Below are 22,165 nucleotides of genomic sequence, written 5' to 3' on the forward strand. Positions count from 1 at the left end.
GGCACGGACAAAATGAAATCACCGTTTTCTTTTTCTTCAGCTTTCTAATCCCAGTCAATAACTGATGTGATTGGAGGAGACGGCCACGGGAGAATAAAAACATCTGCTCCATCAATCCTTGGGCTGTACAGATGCTGCACACCTCGGAGCTGTGATCATTCTGCTCAGACGCGTCGGAGGGGGGGGGGGGGGTTGTGTCGAGTCGCTGTTTTACCTTGATAGCTAAATAAAGTAGATCGTTTTATCTCGTCGCCCCCCCCCCCCGCGGTGCCGTCGGCGTTTAAATGCCGTCGCAGCCCCCCCCGCTGCTGAAGGAACACGTGTTGGAAAATCGGGTTGTGATGAATCGGAAACAATAACAGCAGCAAACGCAGTGTCATTGATCGAGGGGGGAAGAAAGAAAAAAAAAAGGGGGGGCCGTGGATGCAGGTAATTGGGTTGTTATTGAAGCGTATGGAATAATCCTTTGGTGTGATGTCAGACAGCTTGGACACACACACACACACACACACACAGGTGGAAAATGGTGAAACGAAAACAATGAAAATAAAATTTGTTTTAGTAAATATTTCCCTTCTTGTTTTAAACGCATCATCGATTTTTATAATATGGAAAAAAAAACCTGAAAAACTCATGACTGATGACTGAAACTCCACATTCAGTATATAGAAATTCTTGTGTGCAGGGTCCATCATGTCAGACACAAACTGAGCCTGTGAGAGGCCAGAACACCTTGAGTGGACATCCATCCACGCCGAGGCCTCAGGCGAAGAACTACACTGCTTTATTGCTGCAGCATGGAGGCGGAAAAAAAAAGAAAAAAAATAGAAGAAAATGCTCTCACCGTTAATCACTTGGACACAAAAACATGGGAAAACGTGTTCCAGTTTGAAAACACCGGTTAGCCCCCCCCAAGCGGAGTGTGTGTGTATCTTGGGGAATAAGAACATTTAAACATTGGTTACTTACTGCTTATCCACTTGGCGTGCGGGTCGTGCACCTTGAAGTCTTTCCCGAAGAGGTCCGCGACAGTCACCTTGCCCTTCAGAGCCAGGTGGTCGTCTTCCCCTGCGGAAGGACGAAGGAAGCGATTCAGGGTGAGCGGTCACATGACACCCACGCCTCAAGGCCGGCAGCGTCCGCCACGCCGTCTCTTCTTAAAAGGATAAAACGTGTCGGCTGGGGGGAGGACGCGGCGTCGCAGTGGAGAAGAAGGCGTTTCTCCAGGAACTTTCCCTCTCTGCGACACACTTTACACTTTATCCGTCAAAATCCCAAATCATTAAAGTGCTTCCAGGCGACTTTTTGGGATGTTCAGTGGAGGCGAAGCTTGTGGCACCGAGCGTCAAAAGGCCAAAGTGGCGTTTTGAATGTTTCAGCTGAAAATGAAATACCCTGAGTGTGTTCACTCCACGTAGGTGAGGCTTTGCGTGTAACGTATGTACGACTAAGTGGAACTGGCCACATGGCGCCCTGCTGATTTGTACAATGTGAATTTGACGGCTTTTTTTTATCCAGTGAAAGGGAGGATGCATGATCCCAGGAGTTGAATCTGGTCGCATGCACATCCTTTTTCATTATTAAACCAAGCGAGCATGCGGTCCACAGAGGGAGAGAACTAAATGGGCGGCTTACTACAGTGTATCAAAGCGATTGGGTTTGAATACCTCACTGACATCGGGAACAGAGGGAAAAAAAAAAGGGCTTTGAACAAGGTTTGGAGAGACGGACGGATTAACCTGCTTAGCTGTGGTGTGTTGGTGTAATGACAGCACAGCGCTCACAAAGCAAAGATAAAGAAGAGTCACGTTTGATCAAACCACGGCTCAACAAAAGATTACTTTGATCCGTGCGTCACAGCTGGGGGAGAAATCATCTTTAAAGAGGGGGGGGGGGGGGGGGGGGGACTTCAGACGGACGCACACTGGACAAAGAGGGAGGACGAAAACGTGTCATTGAACCAGAATTGAAGGGCTGCGAGTGTTTCTTTAGCGAAGCTTAGCTGTGACCCGCCCCCCCCCCCCCTTAATGTAAGCAGACACACGCTTTGATCCGCGGCGTCACGGCCTGGGGGAGGGGGGGGGGAGAAATCATCTTTAAACAGCGGCCCCCGATGGGAAGGGGGAGGTCAGGGTCAGAGTCTGGCAACGCAACACCAAACGTCTTCATCTTCATCGTTTACACACCGCTGTACGTCAGCCTTTGATCAACGACAGATCTGAAATACACAAGATATGCGATGCCTTCGAGCTCGAGTTGGTGAACGAGTCCATGTGAGATCATCGGCGTCTCAAGGTTAAGGGAAGAGAACATTTAGCAGTCCTCCTCCCCTTTTTTTCCCCGAACCAATCAAAGTGGTTTCAAATTGCAAGAACACAAGAATGACTTGCATCATCCCCCCCCCCCCCCGACTTGCAGCGCCAGCTGTGAGCGAACGGAGCGCCGCGCGTGGATCCTGACAGATGGACGGGCGCCGTCTGATTCCCGGGTTCCTCCCCGATTTCATCACGGGGGGACCGAAACACCTTTGAAGGCATCTGCTCGAGCTTTGAGCGCGATAATCAGACTGCAAAAGGGCGGGGGGGGGGGGGGTGGAGTCGTGCAGCCTGGCGGCGCCCAGGCGAGGCTCGGGGGGGGGGGGGGGGATAAACGGTGATTTTATAATCAGTCACGATGGCCAGGGTCATGGATTTACTACCGGAGAAATTATACCCGTGAGAATTTACATTAAAAAAAATGATATCTTTATATATAGCACCATCCCTCAAAGGGAAATCCGTGTGCTGTAGTTAAGTCTTTATCTCCCAATTGCAGAGCGCCCGGGATCAAAGGAACTTGGAATGAGTGCGAAAGGGTCAGCTGACACCCTGATGGGACCCTCGCTGTCTCCAGCGCGACGGAGCTGTGATCAAACAGCAAAACCCCCCCCCGAAATCTCAGAGACAATTTGAGGGACGGTGAAATATAGTGAAAGTCAGCAGTGTTGGCTACAAAGGAGGGTAATTTAATTATAACGTACTTTTAACAGTATGTCATTGTAAAAATTGTGTATTCATGACCTGAAATCACAGCTCCTCTTAGCAACGCATCATCATATCCTAATTAATCAATTAGAACCTCCATTTTTTCAACAATAATCAGGTGAGTTAGAGAATAAAATTCAATCAAAGAATAGTCGAACTGTACAAATAAATGTGAAAATATGAATAATACAATACAAGGATGCTTTGAACATTTCTTTGCATCAGATTCCTGAGACCTCGTCAATAATGAAATAAGGGAATAGAACAGTCAGCCTGCAGATGATCAGAAACCTGTATTATGTAATATTCATTATACGTATAGATGAACTGCATTATTTATCTCAAATATAATGAAAACAGAGCGTCGACGTACAGCACGTCGTTAAATGCCACAGAAGCAAACCGTCGAACAGACGAATCAAACCCTCTGCATTCATCCGGCTTCACCAAAACCAGCCCATGAATTAAACATTTTTATCACTCTGTCAGTCAGCCAGAGATCCTTCAGTCAGAGAAACACCCGGAACAACTCGACTGGCCGGCTCTGCACGGCGATACGGAGCTATCAGTTACTGCAGACACAGGTTTTCAGACGGGGGAAAGGGGAAGTGTGTGTGTGTGTGTGTGTGTGTGTGTGTGTGAGTGAGAGAACAAAGTGGTTGTCAGGAGCCGTTAGAAAGTGGCTGGCCTGTCTGGCGGGGGAGCATCCATCAACAAACCGTCTTAACTGAGTGGAAATACCTTGCTATCTCATAACTCCTCACGTGAGCACTTCCAGGTGTTTCCAGTATGTTCCACCTTCATGTGTCAAACCGTTTTTTTTTTCTTCCAGAATAACTGCGGTTTTAGGCGTTCTATTAGGAATAATTTGAACTTTCAATTTCATTAACGATTGTTATTAAATTCCTAATATCCTATTACCTCAAAAAATCTTTTTAATTGAAAATCTGCTCATTCAGTTCATCTAAAGATTCACATTTCTTTAATATGGTATATTTAAAGTCCATTCCTTTAAATTCTACTTCCTGGAGACTAAACCAGTGTTCGATGTGCAGTAGCTACTACAAATCTTCAGTAGGTGCACAGATGTGTTCTGGTCACTTTTTTAGTCACAATCAATTACGATTTTGAGAACACGATGTAGGTAAGCCCCTTTATCACACGTTGTGTGATGTGAAAATATTAAATGAAGCTTCCTTTATTTGCCCTCGATACAAAGACTTGGTTTGTTATGACTAACATCTGTTATGACTTCAGTTATTAAAGCAACACCTGAGCAGCAGAGGTGCATCCAGCTCCAAAAAGGGATGATATTCCAAATACACGTCCACAGCCCAACAAACAGATTTTAAAACTCACAGGCATTTAAGGGCTATTTAACAGCCCCCACTCCACTGGGGGAAAAAAAAAAAAAGTTCCTGAAGATTGTGGCCCTTTGCAGCAGGGATTTGCCCTCATTGAGCCCGGCTCACAGTCGGCCTTCCATTTCATCCCGAAGGGTCGGGGGTGGCGTTGAGGTGGGTGGTGCATTCAAATACATCACGGGAGAGGGAGCGCCCTGAAGCACCAGGACCCTACGCCTCACACAAGGACCAGGTGGCCCTGGCCAGGTGAAAGTCTCTCGTTTACAGCGTTTAAACTCGGCCCAAGTCTTATATTATATTAAATATTAAATACACATAACGGCACATTTAAGGGCCAGCTTTTTTATCGCCACCAAAACATTTAATTTTTACGAGCAAAAACCAAAATAAATTTGACTCTGTAGCCTCCGCGGATTCAATTAACGACTCCAATCCGGAACACTACAAACCGCTAGAAGGAGTGGACTCAAAACAAACCCACTGCCCTTGAGGAGCGGCCCAATTAATCAGAGTGACTTTCACCGGGCCGAGGGCCGAGGCCAGGACTTAAAACCCAAAACATCCTGCAGAAACGGCCCCCCTTTTTTTAAATGGAGGTCCCACATTTCCCTGCGGGAACGCGCGTGTGGAGACTTGGAGCGTAGCGGAGAGCGGGGACAGGAGGGGGGCGCGGGTGGGGGGGTGGGATTAGGTGGCGAGCTGCAGGCTGGAGATGCCACCTGCCCGCCCCTTGTTTGCCAGAGGCACATTAAACAGCCCCAGAATCATCCGAGTCCACAGCAAACGCCCCGGGACAGGAACAGGAACATGAACCGCCGGGGGGGGGGGGGTGGGGGCATTTCAATACAATATTTGTTGTCTGAATGTAGTCTGAAGGGTCTGCACATTGACTTTGGCCTCTAATGGCTGCTTTGCAACGTGTCTCATAAACCGAGGAGCAGTGAATTATGGCGCACACACGTTGGCACTTTTATTCACTGATTTGGCAGCACATTAAAACCATATCCAGGAGTTTTATGGGACTGAATATAAACAGATGGCCTTTTGATTAAACCTTCGTGTTAATGTGCCAACAGAAAAAAAAAAAAAAAACCCTGAAGGTCACCTTCAAATGAAACCAAGACGCCTTTAAAATAACGACACAAACTGTAGAACGCAAACAAAGTGTGCGCTGAGAAAAAAAAGGGGGGGGGGGGGGTACAGTGACACGTTTGTAATATAAGGCGTGCCCCCCCCCCCCTCACTGTGGAGTTTACCTGGTGTCAGCAGGATGACGGAGGTGACGATCAGCGAGCAGATGACCAGAATGACAAGGAGGGCGATCGCTATTCCCTTCCAGTTCCTCTGCGGAGGGTTGCTGCCCACCAGCTCCTGCAGAGAGACACAGAGAAGGGGGGAGGGGGGGTGAGGGGGGGGGAGACACACGGTCAGAAACAGTGAGAAAAGAAAATTAGGACGGAATGAAAAAAAAACACTCGAAACGATCAAGACGGTTGACGTGAGAAAAGGAGAGAGAGAGACGAAAGAAAAAGGAGCGATGGGGGGGGGGGGGGGGGTGTCAGTCAAGGACGAACGTGAGCCAGCCGCAGCGAACTGGGCTCTCGGGGAGAATTCTAAACGAGCCCTGCATCGGCCGCCATCGCACCGCAAACCAATGTGACGGATGGAGCCCGGGGCGCGTTGGGAAACGGGTTCTTTAACCTCTTTTTGGAAGAAATAAAGAAACAAATACAGTTATTGCACTTCAATATTGTTGAAGATGGCACATGAAAGGAGAGGAGGGGGGGGGGGGATAGTTTAATATAATTGGTAGAGATGTTTTTTGTTGAGCATCGTGGCTCGGCTGGGCGACAAAGTTCGATGAGCACAAAGTTTCCACAATACATCACGGGAACAGTTGGAGACGGTCCAGTCTGCGGGGGTGGGAGGGGGGGGGGGGGGGCTCTAGGTGTCCTCCAAACCTCAGAGCACCCAGAGAAAAAGCGCTTTTTCCAAACAAACAAAAAAAAACACAAGTTCCCTAATCAGCTGACGGAGGATGCGACGCGCAGCTCGTACTCGCGTTAATAAACACGCTCTGAGGCGTTAATGGAGCCCAACGGCGCCGCCGTGAAGCGGACCTTTTAGTGACCCACCTCAATCGAAGGGAGCTCGAGACATCATTAGCCGGCAGATAAGAGCAGCGGGGGCTATTTAACACACTGCCCATTACCCTTATTAATTACATTAGTTAGTTATAGCCTGTGACAGCCCCGAGGCCTGCGCCTTTGTGTGTGTGTTGTGTTGTGTTGTTGATGTCGGCCATCTTTCATCATGTATTCCGCGTCTTGGCGGCCTCGGTTCATCGCGTGCGTGGATCCGGTCGAAGCCCCTCGTTCAGTCGCTTCTGTTGAGCCGATAAAAAAAAAAAAAAACACACACAATGACGAGCTCACTGTCCACGAGGCGATTTATTGTATTATTATTATAATCTGTGCCGAGCCATCTCTCTGTCTGTCCCCCCCCCCCCCCCCCCACCCCCCCACCCTACGGGAGGCTTTGGGAGGAGAGTGGCTTGGAGCCCGGCGCGGATGGGTGCGTTCGATGCGGAATGTGACTCGCTGGGATTTGGAAAGAAACTGACAAAATCAGAGAGAACAAAAAAAAAAATATATATATATATATATAAAAAGCGCGCAGCAGCGGCTGCTGCTTATGTGCAATAAGAGGATGCAGAGCGAGCATGACGAGGTGCTCAGTGTGCGTAACGCACGACAAAAGAGCCGAAGAAAATCCCCACGCTGAGCGGCGACTGTTTGGGACGTGTTCTACGGGCTGTAGATACCGCAATGACAAGCTGGGCCCGATCCCATCTACGCGTGTGTGTGTGTGTGTGTGTGTGTGTGTGTGTGTCCAGCTGGCGGGACGCACGCTGCGTAGTGGGAAAGCAATTTGGATTCACTCAACCTCTCTCACTGCGATGGGAGGAAATCTTCAAAGAATAAATATTTATCTCGCTGCTTAGCCCAGCGTCTCCGGTGGGAACGTGTCGACATCAGAAAGAACACCAGAAACCGAGGGAGCATCCTCGTCATGGGTCCATAGGTCGCTCGGGTGGAGGCGTCATAATAACAATTAAAACCCCAAACCATTCCGGAGACAGAAAGGATGGAGCCCCTCGGATCTGTGATTAGGACGTAACCGCTCCTCTAATTAGTCAGGCCCGATGCGGTCGGAGTGATTGCATGCGACCGCGGCAGAGAGGAGGAAGACGTCCACAGGAGTAAATAAATAACGTGTGGGGAAGGGTTCACTGACAGCAACGCTTGAGGCGGAACTAAAACATGACAGAGAGAGAGAAAAAGGTACAGCACACCGTGGATGGATCCAGGTCAAAAGTTGAATAAAAAATAAATAAAAAAGAAGACAAACAGGTCCTGGAGCTTCCACGTCCTCGGCAGCTGTCACGTACGTATCATCAATGTTGATTCCTCCCCGAGAGCGTGACTCAACGCTGTGGCAATAAGTCACTTTTTTCCCCCAGACTTTTTTTGGCAGCCGAAGACAACTTCAACTTTTTTAGTTTTGGGGCCCACGGAGCAGCGGATCTTCTTGCAGTACAGTGGTCCCGACTCCTGGCATTAATATTCACGCTGCGTTTGGTGTGCACCGTCACACCGAAGAATCGGGGTCAGAAATACTTAATAAAACGTGCGTGAATTCTCCCCCCCCCCCACCCCCCCCCCCCCCCCTTTGAGGAAACACTGCAGACTGCCGCCGCAACATGAAAGCCGCTCAGGAGGCTTCAGCTAATTCAAATTCAGCCGCCCACAATTTCACTAACAAGGGCAGAGCAGCTGGGCACAAAAGGAAGGAGAGTCCATTTCAGGCTCTTTTTTTTATGAGAACTCCACAGCGGAAGGTAGAAGATTGAATTATATATCCTTTTTGCCGGAGAGGTACGGACACGCTTCTCCCATCGGAGGCCTGAACCTCGGGCTGCAGACACCTTCAGCCATGAAGGGGGGAGGGGGGGCGGGGGGGGGGGCAACGAAGCCTCTTCAGATGTTTCTTGGTTTCATTTCTCTTTGCAATTTCCTTCTTGCGAGATCAACTCACGCACGGTTTTAATGATGTGCCTCGAGAACACAGATCTGATGTAGACTGTTCTTGTTTGTATTTACAGAATGGATTTTAATTACAGTTTAATGTTATCAAACCTTTTTTTTTTGCCGAAACATGAAAATAAAGCATCGACTCCAACAAAGTTGTACTTTTCACCGCGAACTTTTTGAAGAAAAAAAAATAAACTTCTACATCTTCTCTTCAAAACTACATTTTGAAGAGAAGATAAAAGGAATCCATTTGGACTTTAAACAATCCTTGACAGAGGGTGCGGCGTGAGCCACTTTTATGAGATGCTAAACTGGAAAACGAAGGGTTTGCCGTCACCCGATGGCGCTTTAATTAATAGCTCAGACTAAAAGACTCGGTGGAAGCGTATAAGCTGAGCGCTCTCACCGAGGATGAAATGATACCGCCTCTGGGCTCCAGCATTAGTAATGGTATAGGTCATTATTCCTGATTCTCAAATGAACACTACTGGAGATAAAGCATGCAGACTGCGGCGCGTCTCCAATATACACGTGAAAAATGCGACATGGACAGCCAGGAACCACCACGGAGGCTCAGAGAGGGACCGGCAGAGCGCAGGGGTGGCCACGTCATCCACAGGGGGGGGGGGGCACGTCATCCGCAGACCAGCGCCCACCCCGACAGACACAAGATGGAGAGGATCCAATGCGCAGCCGCACGCTCTCCAGCGGCGGATGCAAATGGGAAAGTAATCGGAGCGATGTCTCGCAGCACGACGGGTCGGGGGGGGGGGGGGGGGTCTGATTGCTTTGACTTGGGGGGAGAAGAGCGTCGATGGATGCGGGTTCCTTTCGCGACGGCCCGGGATTAACAAATCGCACAAACCTATTCCGCGCCGCGCGTGTGGTTTGAGTAACACCGGCTTCTTTTTCCCCCCATTCACCATCAGAGGAAACAGCGGCGCCGTTTCGGCCCGTTTTCAAAGTGCAGAGATGTGATTGCGTTCCTCAAACAGAGGGATTTGGAAGCTTTGCTTCTTTCATCCTTCTCAAATCAACTTCATTTTTGAGCAGATTATTCTCAAATCTCAAACACTCTGATTGTCTAGGTGGTTCAAAGCGCGAAAGATGGTTTTCCGTGATCCTTTGAGTAAAAAGATCTCGAAGCGAAGGCCCCCCCCCCTCCCCCCCCGGTTCTGCTCCACAGGCCCGTCAAGGACGTCACACCTAATCGGACTATTTCTTTGTTGTCATTCGACATGGAGCGGCAGCAGTCCATAAACAAGCTCACTCGTTTGTTACCCACGGCAGGAGAACCAATTTCCAACAGGCAAGTGTGTGTGTGTGTGTGTGAGAGAGAGATAGAGAGAGTGGTTCTTGGGCATCTTCCACCTGGTTTGCTTGATTTGCGAGGGATTCTCTTCCAGTCCATTAGAGAGATGGTGGGAGGGCTCCACCGCCGGGCTGACCCCTCTCTGCAGAGTTTGCACTAAATCACATCTCTGGGAAACAGCCCATAATGGGCCTCCGCCAGAGGACGACTGTTTGAGTCAAAAACATCACCGTCTATTAGTGCTGTTGCCTCAATGCAAATTAAAAAAATAAAAAAATTAAAAGTTCCGTCGGCGTTTCTCTTTCATTGCGTTTCAATTTCATGCCCAACCATGTTCTCCTATCAAAAAGTGCATTGCTTTTATTCTGATTAAATTTATGGCCATGTGTATAAAACCGAGGCCGTAACCTGGGAGGAAATATGCTCTAGGTAATTGACGCCGCAGCTCTGTCGCAAGCAACACAATTTTTCAGATGACAAGGTTGACTGAACCCTTGACTTGTGAGGAGCTGGGAGCAAATTGCCCCTTTACACACAAGCAGCCATCCACAGAGGCAATTAATCACATCACGCCATATTTCCCTCGTCATATGGAAATGAGCTTCTTTTTTTGCCCATCATTAAGCATCCCCCTATGGCTGTAAATGAACATGCTAAACGAGTGAAGACAGACACACACACACACACGGGGGGGGGGGGGGAGTGTGTCATCCGTGATGAATACATCTGTATTTTTCTATCTTGTCAGCCTGAACACACGTGAACAGCCCAGCATGAAGCGGGAGTTTCTCCCGGTTTCATCAGCCCTCCCCAGGCAGCGTGTGTCTGTGCAGGGCCCCCGTCGAGGGGGAAGCTAAATGCATCCACAAATATTACGTCTGATCCACCGTTTACCTTTCGTCTCGGGAGTAGACGACGGCTGGAGGAGGCGTCCGTCTTTCTTACCTTTGACGTACGAATTGCTATTCAGGCGAAGCGGCGGGAGACGCTGCAGCATACCGAGCGTCTGAAGCCGTGACAAACTGCTGGATGTAAAAGTATCAAGCGCTCCCTCTCTCTCTTTCTCTCAGATGACCTCGTTAATCCGGTTTTTGTTTGTCGCGTAGTCGTTCACTCCGATTGGCACAGAATGCTGCGCGGAATTTAACGTCCTGCGGGCAATTAGCCGCTAATTCTTCTGTCAACTCGAGTCGCACAAAGCGCGTTGTGCTGTTGCTGCTTCGTGAGCCGAGGGGCTGCTTGAGAAACAAAGGAGCAGAAGCGAAAGGAGAACTTGGCAACACTGTCGGCACATGGCTTTTCATCTGGGTGTTTCTCAGAAACACAGCACACTTGTGATGTGAATGCAAGGGAGGAGGCCTTCTGTCTTAATCAATTATCCAATGAGATCAATAGTGTGAATGAGCAGCACAACAGCTTTCTTCTCTCTGTACCCGATTCCTCCCTCTTTCTGTCTCTGGTTAAATAAGGACACAATGTACACAATAAAAAGCTTAAATCAGCAATAAAAACCACGCTTGACTACAAGTCCATAAAAACAGCAAAATAAGCCCAATAGCTTTTCAAAAGCAATGTGAACATTGCAAAAATGAGCATTGGGGCTCTTTCCTAACAGAGGTTACAAGGTTTATGATATTTACTCATTTATCTGCAGCAATGATGATCTCCACAAACAATCATCAGTCCTTCTGAAGAGCCGATGTCCCTCGTCCTGCATCCTCAGGGTTCACTGGGAAGCATCTTTGCTTCCCGTTCTCATCCATCAGCCTTTTTCGTCCGTTAGGCAACACTTTCCAACAAATTGCTGCCATGGAAACAATATGCAGCGGCAGACGCGCTGGCTTGAATGAATGAATGCCCCCGCAACCCGCTGCTTCTAGGCGCAGGGGTCTAATAAAAAGCGGCTGCTGCTTCTGTTGATGTTTACCCGGGATAATGTATTCTGGCCTGCTGTTTTTTTTATCGCTTTGTGCGACAAAATGTGAACACTCATGTAGAAAAGAATAGACTTCCAGGCCCTTAGCGCTGGCATCACGTTGACGCTGAAGTGCCCTCGCCGTGAAGAATGTCTTTTCCTTTTTCGCTATAAAAACCACAACGTATTCTTTCGACAACCAAATGAATAACTTTCTTGCAAGGGAATAACACGGAGCAGCTCCTGCATTGGTGGAACCAGTCCGTGCGTCTCCGTGGGAGACGGGAGGGAAGCGGACATTGATGGGTGGAGCTCCAAATCCGCTCCCCAAACGACCTCCGTTCCACGGGAACAACACAAGAAGAAGAAGAAGAAGAAGAAGAAGAAGAGAAGAAGAAGAGTTGATTGAGGATCACATGAGAAGGGGGCGCTGACGTCTGCGGCACGGCGGCGTGTGCCCACGCGGGGCGTTTCCAGCCCCGATCGCCACTCCGTATTGTGTGGACTTTTGTTGCGTTTCCATGGCAACCATTGTCAAAGCTGCAACAAAAAAAAAAAAAAAAAGAAAAAACAATCCCCACTCCACCCTCTATCTGGCCACCTGTTGTTACTGCTGCAACCCAATTGTTCGTGCTATTCAGCTGAAAATGGGAGGGTGTGATTTGCATGCAAGAGTGGCCACTTATCAGCAAAACACAGCGTAAAGTACCACATTCATACAATAATTGTGCCGTTTCGGTGCATGGCATTGGCTTGTAGGTAAAATCTTCATGTGCACTTCACGTGTGCCTGAAAACAACTCAATCGGCAGAGAATGTTCTCTGGATATCGGTGGCCTCTCGGTAGTGATTACAGCCGCCTGCACTCCAGAGGGGATGAAAGCCGCTGCGCGCGGCACAAAGGGCTTTTTGTTTGTGCCGCGTGTGTGTGTGAGCCGCGCTTTGAGCTCACTTGCTACTTTTACATCCGAGTCGTTCCAATGGTCCTCGAATGAAAATCGCAAATGGCTAATAGCGGTTTGTTGTTCAAAACCGCGCCGGCACTGCGGCCCGGCTTCCCTAATTGCCCGGTAACCACGTGTGGCGCCACAATGGCCCGGCCGGCAATTAGCAGTGTGCAAATAATAGCAATTCAAGGTCAGTGCACCTCTTGTATAACAACATTATGCCTTGGAAAAGGACAGCGGCTCTCCAGAGCAGAGACACGACAAACTCAGACAAGCCAACCTGTCCACCAGATCATTACATCATGTCCCCCCCCTCGCCCCCCCAGTTCATGGATCATTACGGTCCGGCTCATCAACTTCAAGAGCAACAGACATGAAGACTCGACAGTGACGTCAACAATCCACAGAACTCACAGGCCTGTGTGTCGGTGGAGGAAACCCAGATCTCATGCAGGGGGGGGGGGGGGGGGGGTCTCTGACCATTGTAAAAGGTAACGAGGTTTGTGTCAAACGTACAAAATCACAATGCGGATTAAGCGCCGCGTCGAGAAGGATGATCACAAAACGCAAATCCATTGGTCTGAACAAGAGCAGTGTGGGAATATCATGAATTATGGGTTTGCTCTAATGAAACAGGCATTAGCGGTGCCTCGTGCTTTTGAAGGTGCTGCCTGAGGCGGCTTTACGGACGCCGGGGTCACGGCTCGTCGTCCTTCCAGGGCTTGATCTTGACCAGCTGAGACGAGCAGGACGACGGAAGAACTTTTAATCTGGATAAAAACACGGCCACATCAGACACGTAGTGAAACACTATCTTCATCGTGGGAGTGAAACGCCTCCCGTGGAGTTGAACGCTTTTCGGCAGCGTGCGTGGAGCCTGCCGCTCGAAGCCGCTTTGAGAGGATTGAAATCATGAAACCTTTTCACGCAGAGAAACACAAAAAAAAAAAAGTCCTCAGAGACAAACGTAATGAAGTCTGCGGCCAAATCCTCCTTCATGTCCTCTCTTAAAAAACGGGTCTCAGAACGCGGCGCCTCGTTCGCGTCCATCAGAAGAAGACTTTGTTTAAAATGGGGTTGAACAAAAAGGAAATAAACAAATGACCCTCTAAATTCGATTTAATACTAAATGACTCAAATGTAAGTAGAACTTTGATAATACAGCATAGTGCTGACAAAAAACAGATCAGCTTGTCATGTGATGTTTCCGATTTGTCAGAATATATTCATGGAATATCAATATCAATACGAGGGTTTTAAAAGAAATGCTGGTAGAATTCAATGAATTCAAGGCTGGAATTAGTTACTCCTTTTGTGGCAAAGTTAACAACGTTGTTAAAGAAAATAAATGCAAAAAATTAAAAAGTCTAAAAAAAAAAAAAGACAATTAGTGAGATACAAGTCGCCGACCCCAAAAGAATTCTCAGTGCATCAAACTTGTCGTGACAGTCGTGGGTGGAGTTATTCGCCGCTGACGGAGATGCTTCACGCGCCACAGATTGACAGATTGTCAGATTGACGGGTGTCAGATTGACGGGTGTCAGACTGTGCAGTTGCGGTACAGCTGACCAGATGTGGGCTGATTACAGCGTGACTTTCACTGCACTTTCACGCATTACCTCGATGCCGCCGCCCCCCCCATTTCATTAACCAGGGGACAACACCAAGAGAAGTGTAATGCGGTATTTAGTTTTAAAAGAAGGATCAAGTGGAAAATGTACCAAGAGTCCATTGATCTTCCCATGAAAAATATTCTCTCTGCTCCCCTTTCTTCTCCCCCCCCCCCCACCTGGAACCAGCCTACAGAAGGTGCGCTCTGCACTTTGGCCTCCTAATAAGAAGTGTGTTACTCGTGTGTTACACTCGCTGCCCCCCCCACGTCGATGTGTGCTGGATTCCTCCACCTCTCCCTCTCTCAGACTCAAGCGCTTCACTGCAGCCTCAAAAACACAAAAACACATAATCGCCAGACGTCCAAGAGTCATCGACCAATCAAGTGGAGGAGCGGGACTCTCCCTCCCGCCCTCCTTTAGGACCACAAAGAGCAGCAGCGGGGGGTGAGAGGAGAAGAGCGAGGCGGGGGTCATGAACCCCGAGGGCGTCGGGAGGGTGGAGAAGTGAAGCTTCAGTTCGAGTGGATCGTGCGCTCCTCTGGGTGTGTGTGTGCGTGTGTGTGTGCGCGCGGACGTCGATATGCGCGGAGAAGCGGGCCAACGAGGTTCTGGTTCGTGCAGAAGGCCTCTTTCCACTGGAGTCGATAGCGGTCGAGGTAAATGACCAGAGGGTGAAGCAAAATCGATTCCACTTTGTCAATTTGTCATCCAATTATGGCAGAATGCAAAGGCACTGTGCAAACTCAGGAGAAGTTGTACTTCAATTAAGAGAAGTTCACTTGACCCGTGATGTACAGCTTGGTGTTATGGGTCTACTCATGTTTACCTTGGGCTTCACCTCGCTTCACATGCAGATACATGAGGTCTTGAGGTTTGTTGACCTGCAGCAGCTCCAGTACTACGTAAGTAAACAGGAGAGGAAAAATCTATTCCAAGTATGTTTTTTTCAAAGATGTGTTGATTAGATTTGATGACAATTTATGTTTCATTTTGTCCACGAAGAATTAATTTCGACGAACCGCTCGCCACCCTTTTTAGCACGCCGAGACGACGTGTGATACGTAATCATAAGAGAAATGATCGAGCGCTCAGAGCTAAATCCATTCCACTGTCCCTGTGAGCACAAAGGCCCGCTGTTAAACCTATTGGAGAGTTGTCCCACTTCCTGCCTGAGAGGAGCAGGGTGACAAAAGAAGGCATCCGTCCTGACGCAGGCAGCCCCCCCACTGTAGCAGAGTGCACACAAGAGGTGGGTGTTAATACTCAAATATGCCTTCCACTGAATAATGCATTTGTGCTGCCGAGAGACAGCGAGGTAGCAGCGGAGAGGATGCGGAGAAACCGGCTTCTAACAAGTGTGTGGGGGGCGGGGGGGGGGGGGGGGGGGGGGGGGGGCGCTTCTGGTCGACGCCACGCTTTCCAATCAATTCCGTTTGGTCGTGACCTTGAAGGAAAAAAGTCTCTAACGGCCGGGAGAGAACATTTCGTCCAACGCGGTGACGTTTTCAGGAGATGCATCTCCTCCCCCCCTCCCCTCCTCCTCCCCCCCCCCCCTACAGGTCAGCGCACCTTGTTTTTTACCGTCCGGACGCCGTCTGCACCCAGGCGTCGCTGGCGGTGACATCAGCGGTAATAAAGTGGGAGGCTGTCGCAGCGTCACGCTCCTCAAAATGGCAGCAGGAAGATGCCTCTCTGCGCTTTGTGAGGAGCGAAAGGACCCGACGTGCCGCGGAAGACTGACTTCAACAACCAGGCGCAGCGTGATTCGAAACAGCTCGACGTCTTAGCGGGAACTTTATTAACACCAGGAATTGGAAGAGAAGGCAGACTGTCCGAGACAAAAAAATGAAGTCAAATTGGATTATTATACTGAAGTATTTCTCTAACAAAAACATTGTACAATCCTGCTTAGTGTCTCCGTTCTAATGAATGAATGTGAATACATTCAGAAAAATAACCATGACACCAGATCACAGCCTGTAGGTTTACTCACAGGATGGAATATAAACTGGATTCAGGTCCCATCTATGACCTGAAAGAAACCCATTCCTCTTTTGAAACGTCACAAGCTGGCATTCGATTGAGGGGTTGGGATTGTTGTCGATGCTTGCTTTGGGTAAATGGATTTTCGTGTCAAGATCTTATGTAGAATATGTAATTACTCTCAGGTGCCTCTTGCAGAAGAGATCTTGATCTCAGATGTTCCGGCTAAACGGGGGGGGGGGGGGGGGGGGGGGGGGGGGGGGCTTAAGTGTCCCCCGATGAAGAGGAGCTTACGCGCTCTTTTACGTGAGCTGAAAATTCAGCGGGAGGCCACGCTGCTGCCTGGACGTCTGCTCAGAAGAGGCCCCGAGTCTTTTAGGCATTTCTAAAGGGGGTGAAGCAAAGACTCCTGAAATAAATTTAAAAAAAAGAAGTGGTAATTTAATCTCAAAGACGCACTGAGGGAATGAGGTTGCCTTGAAATCTGATCTTCCCCTGGAAGGCGACCGGAGACCAAATATAGGCCCCCTGCTTCGGCCATAATTGGAAGCCTTATTGATTTCCGGGCCTGTCGTCACGCCTGAGGTGACCTTTTGTTTGAGAATAATTGCTCCATTAGAGGGTTTATTCAGGCACCTGCTGGGTATCACCGACACTATTATTGTCCAATAAGAATCTGCCGGCGGTGGAGCAGTGACCCCCTTCTGATCCGTGCGGTGGACAGTTCTGCACCGGAGGGGCCTGTTGGTCATGGGGGGGGGTCTGCCGGTGGGTGAGCCGGAGCTCCAATGGGACTTTCTACAACATTTGACTGCTTTGCTTAGTACATCGTACGCAAGTCGTCTGAAAACCGCCATCGTTCTCAGGAACTTGGAACTTCCAAACGCTCTCTGATGGGTTCGACCCGGGTGTGATCAGAGTCCACAGAGTTGGAGAGGTTCACTCAGGGGACTTTCTCCCGCTGTGCCTGAAGAATACGGTTTCTCTCAACATAACTATTCTTTATTTATACTGTTGTGTCGGGAACGGACAACGAATCCCAAACCACAGACCCTTGAAACATGTGTTCGACGGAGCGAAAGAATACGAAGTCATATCTTGTAAATATTAAATCTTATATCATGCGTGTATCGATGATTGCGTCACTTAAAAATCAAGTCAATGTTGAATGAGTTATCTGGCTCCTTCTCCTTGTGTGTTTTGAAACAAAAGAATCCCCTTGTGGGGGCATTTGGTTTATTTTTTGCCAGAGTCAGCGCTACGACCCGTTTATAGGATTATTCAGAAATCTTTGCCAAGGCAACAACATACACAATAGTTTTCTATCGATTCTTGAAACGACATTGTACGCTTGCAAACCTGGGGAGGGGATGGGGGGGGGGGGCTTCTTGGCGAGAGGGGGCCTCGTGAGCTCCATAGAGCCTCATAAAGTAGACCAAAGAAACGGTTAAAATCAATACGGCAAAAAAAAAAAAAAACTTGGCGCAGCTGCCTTCCATTTAAGCGGCATATCAGACATCCGCCAAAAGGGTGTGAACGCTTCCGGGCTCAGTGATTATATATCATCACAGCGACCAGAAGCGCTATCTGCAGCGTTATGAATGCATTTCATCTTACAAGAGTAGAGCATCTGTTTCTTATTGATTAGAAACCTACAAGATTACATTTCATAACCCTTTCATTCCACTATTCGGCGACAGATCACATTGGAATGATCATTATTAGCTTACAGAAACAAACCGGATATTATATTTACACTGTTTGCCCTTGTGTTGGAAAAAACGTGGCTCTAATTAAATCGAAAAAAGATGCATGCTAGCATGTTGTTTTTTGATACGCTACAAAACGGTGTCGACACATGGCAGGAAAGAACAGAAACGTTTATTACGGGCACACAGCCTGCTGTTGCTGACACGTGTGCGCCATCATCGTGGCCAACCAATGTTATTATGTAGAACAATAATAATAAAGTTTGTAGCGGGTCAAGGGGGAAAAGGCCGATGAACAGGGAGAGTTAAGCTCTCGCTGGGGGGGGGACGTCATTTTCCACGTCTCCTGTGGCATGTATTCATTACGTGAGGGCAGAAACAGTTATTACTCACACTTAGCCTTTTGTTGTGCTGCCATCACTCCTGCTTGCTTCTCTGTTGAGAGCAAAGCTCCAGCATCATTTTGAAAAACTCACTTGTCCCCGGTCAAACATGTGGACATTCATCCGAAGGCAGCAGCACAAGAAGCGTTGATTCAAATGTGTGTTTTAAAGCTGCATCTTTGGGCTTTTAGAGGTGGAAACCATTCACGAATTTTGCATACACTAATTTGATTTTCAACATGTCAAGAAAAATCTTTAGGAGATGCTAAGCACTCTTAACTTATTGAAGCCAAATGTTCTGTCCTGCGATGGCATGTCATCGCGTCCACATCCCACCACAACATGAGACACAAAACCACAAACAAACACCAGAAAGAACCCAGCTCAGAACATGAAAATACTAAAAAGGACAGAAATTCCCACAGGGATTCAATTAATCTGTTCAACCCTCAACTGACACCAATAAATGGTGGGAGCTGTCCATTCAGCACCACACAGAAAAACAGCGATGGTGAGGCCTAAGGGAAGAATCTTCACTTAACTTGGTCACGTTTTTGGTCATGATTTAAGGTGTATTTCTTCGTGACATTTTGCAGCACACTGGTTCAGACTTATTTTTTTTCCCAGGATGCCATAGAAACAGAAGCTCGCTGGTTTGGCTTTGACAAAATCCTCCGGTTTCTTCGGGTTAAGCTTATTGGATCTGAAGCTGAAGTTTGAACCTTTACACGGAGGGCATTCGACACTGAAATGGAGAGACTGAACGGAGAGTCTTCAAATCTGTGAGCTTCCCGCGGGTCGGTCGCTCAGAATTTCCCCCCCAAAATGGATCAACACAACCTTCCATTTTTTCTTCTTGTACTCGTGCACACAGTACTCATCGTAACGGTTAACGTTTGCACGCATTCACGTCAGAGAAAGAACCACTTTGTTTCTCTGACGTTTAGCTCATGCACCAATCTGATATCAGCTTATCTGATCAATTATCAGCCCATTCATGCCGGACAAGGAAACAACACGCGTCACTCACACCCCGCCAATCAGTGCTGCGTCTGTGAAGCGAGATGGGCTCGCTGGTTACCCACCTCCGCACATCAATACATCAATACGGATAATAAAACGAGGTCTTTGGAATATGTTCACGGATTTACAAAAAGGTTTGACACGAGGACGTACAACGATTATCTCAATCACATCTATCCTTTTATAGCTGCGTGCAAATTTCAACATTACATCTAAAATGAAACCATCTTTCTCATGGACATTGGATATAAAATGGATTTGAATGGGTGCCCTGTGTGCTGAGAAGCCAATGACTTTAAGAAGCAAATGTTCTCTTGTAATAGAGGAATCGCTGATATTTTAGATATGTTAACAATTTAGGTGTCAGTGCAGCCAATGACACCCAATAAGGTCTTTCGGTCTTCTTTTCTGAAAAGATAGCGAATTACCGAGAGGAAGACGACCTGTATTTCACGGATATAAGCAAGTAGGGCTTATAATTCAGTGGCAATTGTCAGCACCATGAGGATCAGTGGAATGAGATAATAAACCTCGCAGTGCAAACCCTGAGACTTCTAATGTCCTACTTCCAAATGGTGAAGGAGGAACGTTCCAGTGTAGCCGCCACTTTGAATCTCTTAATACCTCTTTGCTTGCAAATTTATTATACATTTTTCTTGGCTAATTACTTGAGTGGGCCATTTTTGTGGGATTGTTTTTCATTATAAAACAAGCAAACCAAATTTAGAAGTCTCTGTGTTTTAGTCAATGTGTCAACATTTCACATTCCATCAGGTCGAGGAAGGCAGCATGTTCCAAAAAAATGAAGAGATAATGACTAAGACTTTTAACAATGTGCACGTGGCAGACGTTTGGTCGTAATTAGCTGTGTGCGTGTCATACCAGTTACAGCAAAGTGCCGATGTGCCACATTTCACACCAAAAACAGCTTGCTGCGGTGCTGGATGATGGAACAAAGTCGGACACGGCACTCTGAAATTCAGCTGAGCACTCGATTCAATTTCAGTCCCCGAGTCCACAAAGGCGAAGCATAAACAAGATGGTGAGACAGTTAATGAATTCGTGCGACTTCCCCTCACCCATTATGTCTGTTTTAATCTGTGTGAGCGCGTCGCCATCCGTACGGCGCTGCATCCCTGAGCCGCAGCATCTCCATAGAAACTGGGCTGCCGCGGGGCGCTCGGAGCGCGCCCAGCGAGTGTCACGGCGAACGAACGCCACCGATGTTGAGCGTGGGGAAATCAGCAAAGGGGGTTGGACATAGTCACCTCTGACCGATTCCCTTCCACCCGGACTTGGCTGGAGGGAAGCGGAACGCGGATGCCGGCGGAGCGTCCCCGGCGCTCCTCCGGCGGAGCGAGGCCTTTCGCGCTCGCGTCACCCTTAACGTCGACGAGCTGTCACATTAAAAGTCCTCGAGTTGGTCAACTTGGAGCGCTGTCGCCATTGCACGCCGGGGACAATTATTGCAGCTATAACAATAACACTAAAGGTCGGAGGCGATAAATGCCAGCGTGAAAACTGGCTGCAGGACCGGGCCGGGGCACTGAAAGGCTGACGCGCTCCTTTAGGCAGGTGCCAGGCGCAGAAGCCAGATGCCAAGATTTTGGACCCGGCCTCTGGCAGGCTACCGAGTGGCTCTATGTGCCGCATCATCGAGCTATTTGTATCACCAAAGGAAATGGGGAGGAAGAGTTTTAACGGACCAGACCAGACCTCAAATTGGACAAAGTCAATGACACCACAAGCTCACCTCAGCTATGTGTATCACTTTGAGCCGTCACAACCCCTCCCCGACCCCCCCACTCACGACACTGGCACAAACAACCCCCTAGCAGCATGTCTAATGAAGCTGGGGCGCCAGCGTCTCCTAATTCGCCCCCGAGCCGACAGGCAGTTTATCGTTTTCGGGACTCGCACTCTTCGTGCTCAATCAGAGGCTCCGTGGGAACGTGGCCGCTCCCGACCGCCATCCTTGCTCAGCGGGCCGGTCCGGCGCCGCCGCTAAAACACGCGCAGGCGAAGACAACAACGCGGGGGGGCGCTTGCACGCACTTTATTTGGCGAGTAGACACAGATACAGGCCGACGCTCCCCCGACAGTGTGAAGCAAGATTAATAGTACTTCCTCACACAAAGTACTTCCAATGCATTGGGCTTATTAGGATCATTCCCTTATCGAGCTACTCATCTGAATACGACAGGAAATACAGCTTTTGTTTAAGATTCTGGGCCAGACTTCATTTATGGAAATATGATCACTCGGGTTATTGCTGAAAAAAGCCGAGGCCGAGTTCCACGGGATCCGTATGCATATCCTGTGCCGATTCTCGTAGCTGTGGGACGCAATTACAATACAACAAAAGGAAGACACCTGACTGGAAAAATGCTGACCTTTTCCTAAATGAGGCCCTTTTACACACAGTTTGGAAAGCCCTCCTGAGGCGACACACACACACAACACCTGCAGACAACGCAGACCATTAGCGAGATGGAGGATTCTCATGACATTTAGTTTGACCGTTGCTCCAAACACTGAATATTTATTGCTATATTAAAGACCCCCCCCCCCTCTCCCCTATTCCTGTATCTCATGTTATAAGTCATTTTGGCAAAAGACCGTTTAAATCACGACAACAATTGTGATGAATCTCTGTGGTTGCTGCCTGGCAATCTCGCCTCTAATCACCACTTCAGACCTCTAACATCACGGCTCAATTGTTCGTAATTGCCCGTAAGATGAACTATGGCACAAACATTCAGAGCATAAAATTCCGCACTAAATCCATCTCCTGTTCCCT

The 22,165-nt window shown here is 48.4% G+C and overlaps 1 protein-coding gene across 3 annotated transcripts in view; it reads right to left on the reverse strand.

Annotated features, from left to right (window-relative positions):
* Nucleotides 1-323: 323 nt before the first annotated feature.
* The window catches only part of LOC134107529 (dipeptidyl aminopeptidase-like protein 6), a 47,756-nt gene continuing 25,914 nt past the window's right edge, over nt 324-22,165 (reverse strand). For 2 of the 3 annotated variants that reach the window (XR_009942787.1, XR_009942788.1), the window contains exons 6-7: nt 5,644-5,758; nt 965-1,068 (exon numbers count right to left, since the gene is read on the reverse strand). Coding sequence is in view for 1 of the 3 variants with exons in the window: in XM_062559386.1 (XP_062415370.1) it covers nt 962-1,068; nt 5,644-5,758 (222 nt within the window). In the remaining 2 variants the exon portion in view is untranslated. Of the gene's footprint in view, nt 1,069-5,643; nt 5,759-22,165 lie in introns of all 3 variants that reach the window. The other variant, XM_062559386.1, reaches the window with a different exon arrangement.

The sequence above is a fragment of the Pungitius pungitius genome, chromosome 19 (assembly GCF_949316345.1).
Source record: "Pungitius pungitius chromosome 19, fPunPun2.1, whole genome shotgun sequence".
Taxonomy (NCBI): Eukaryota; Metazoa; Chordata; class Actinopteri; order Perciformes; family Gasterosteidae; genus Pungitius; species Pungitius pungitius.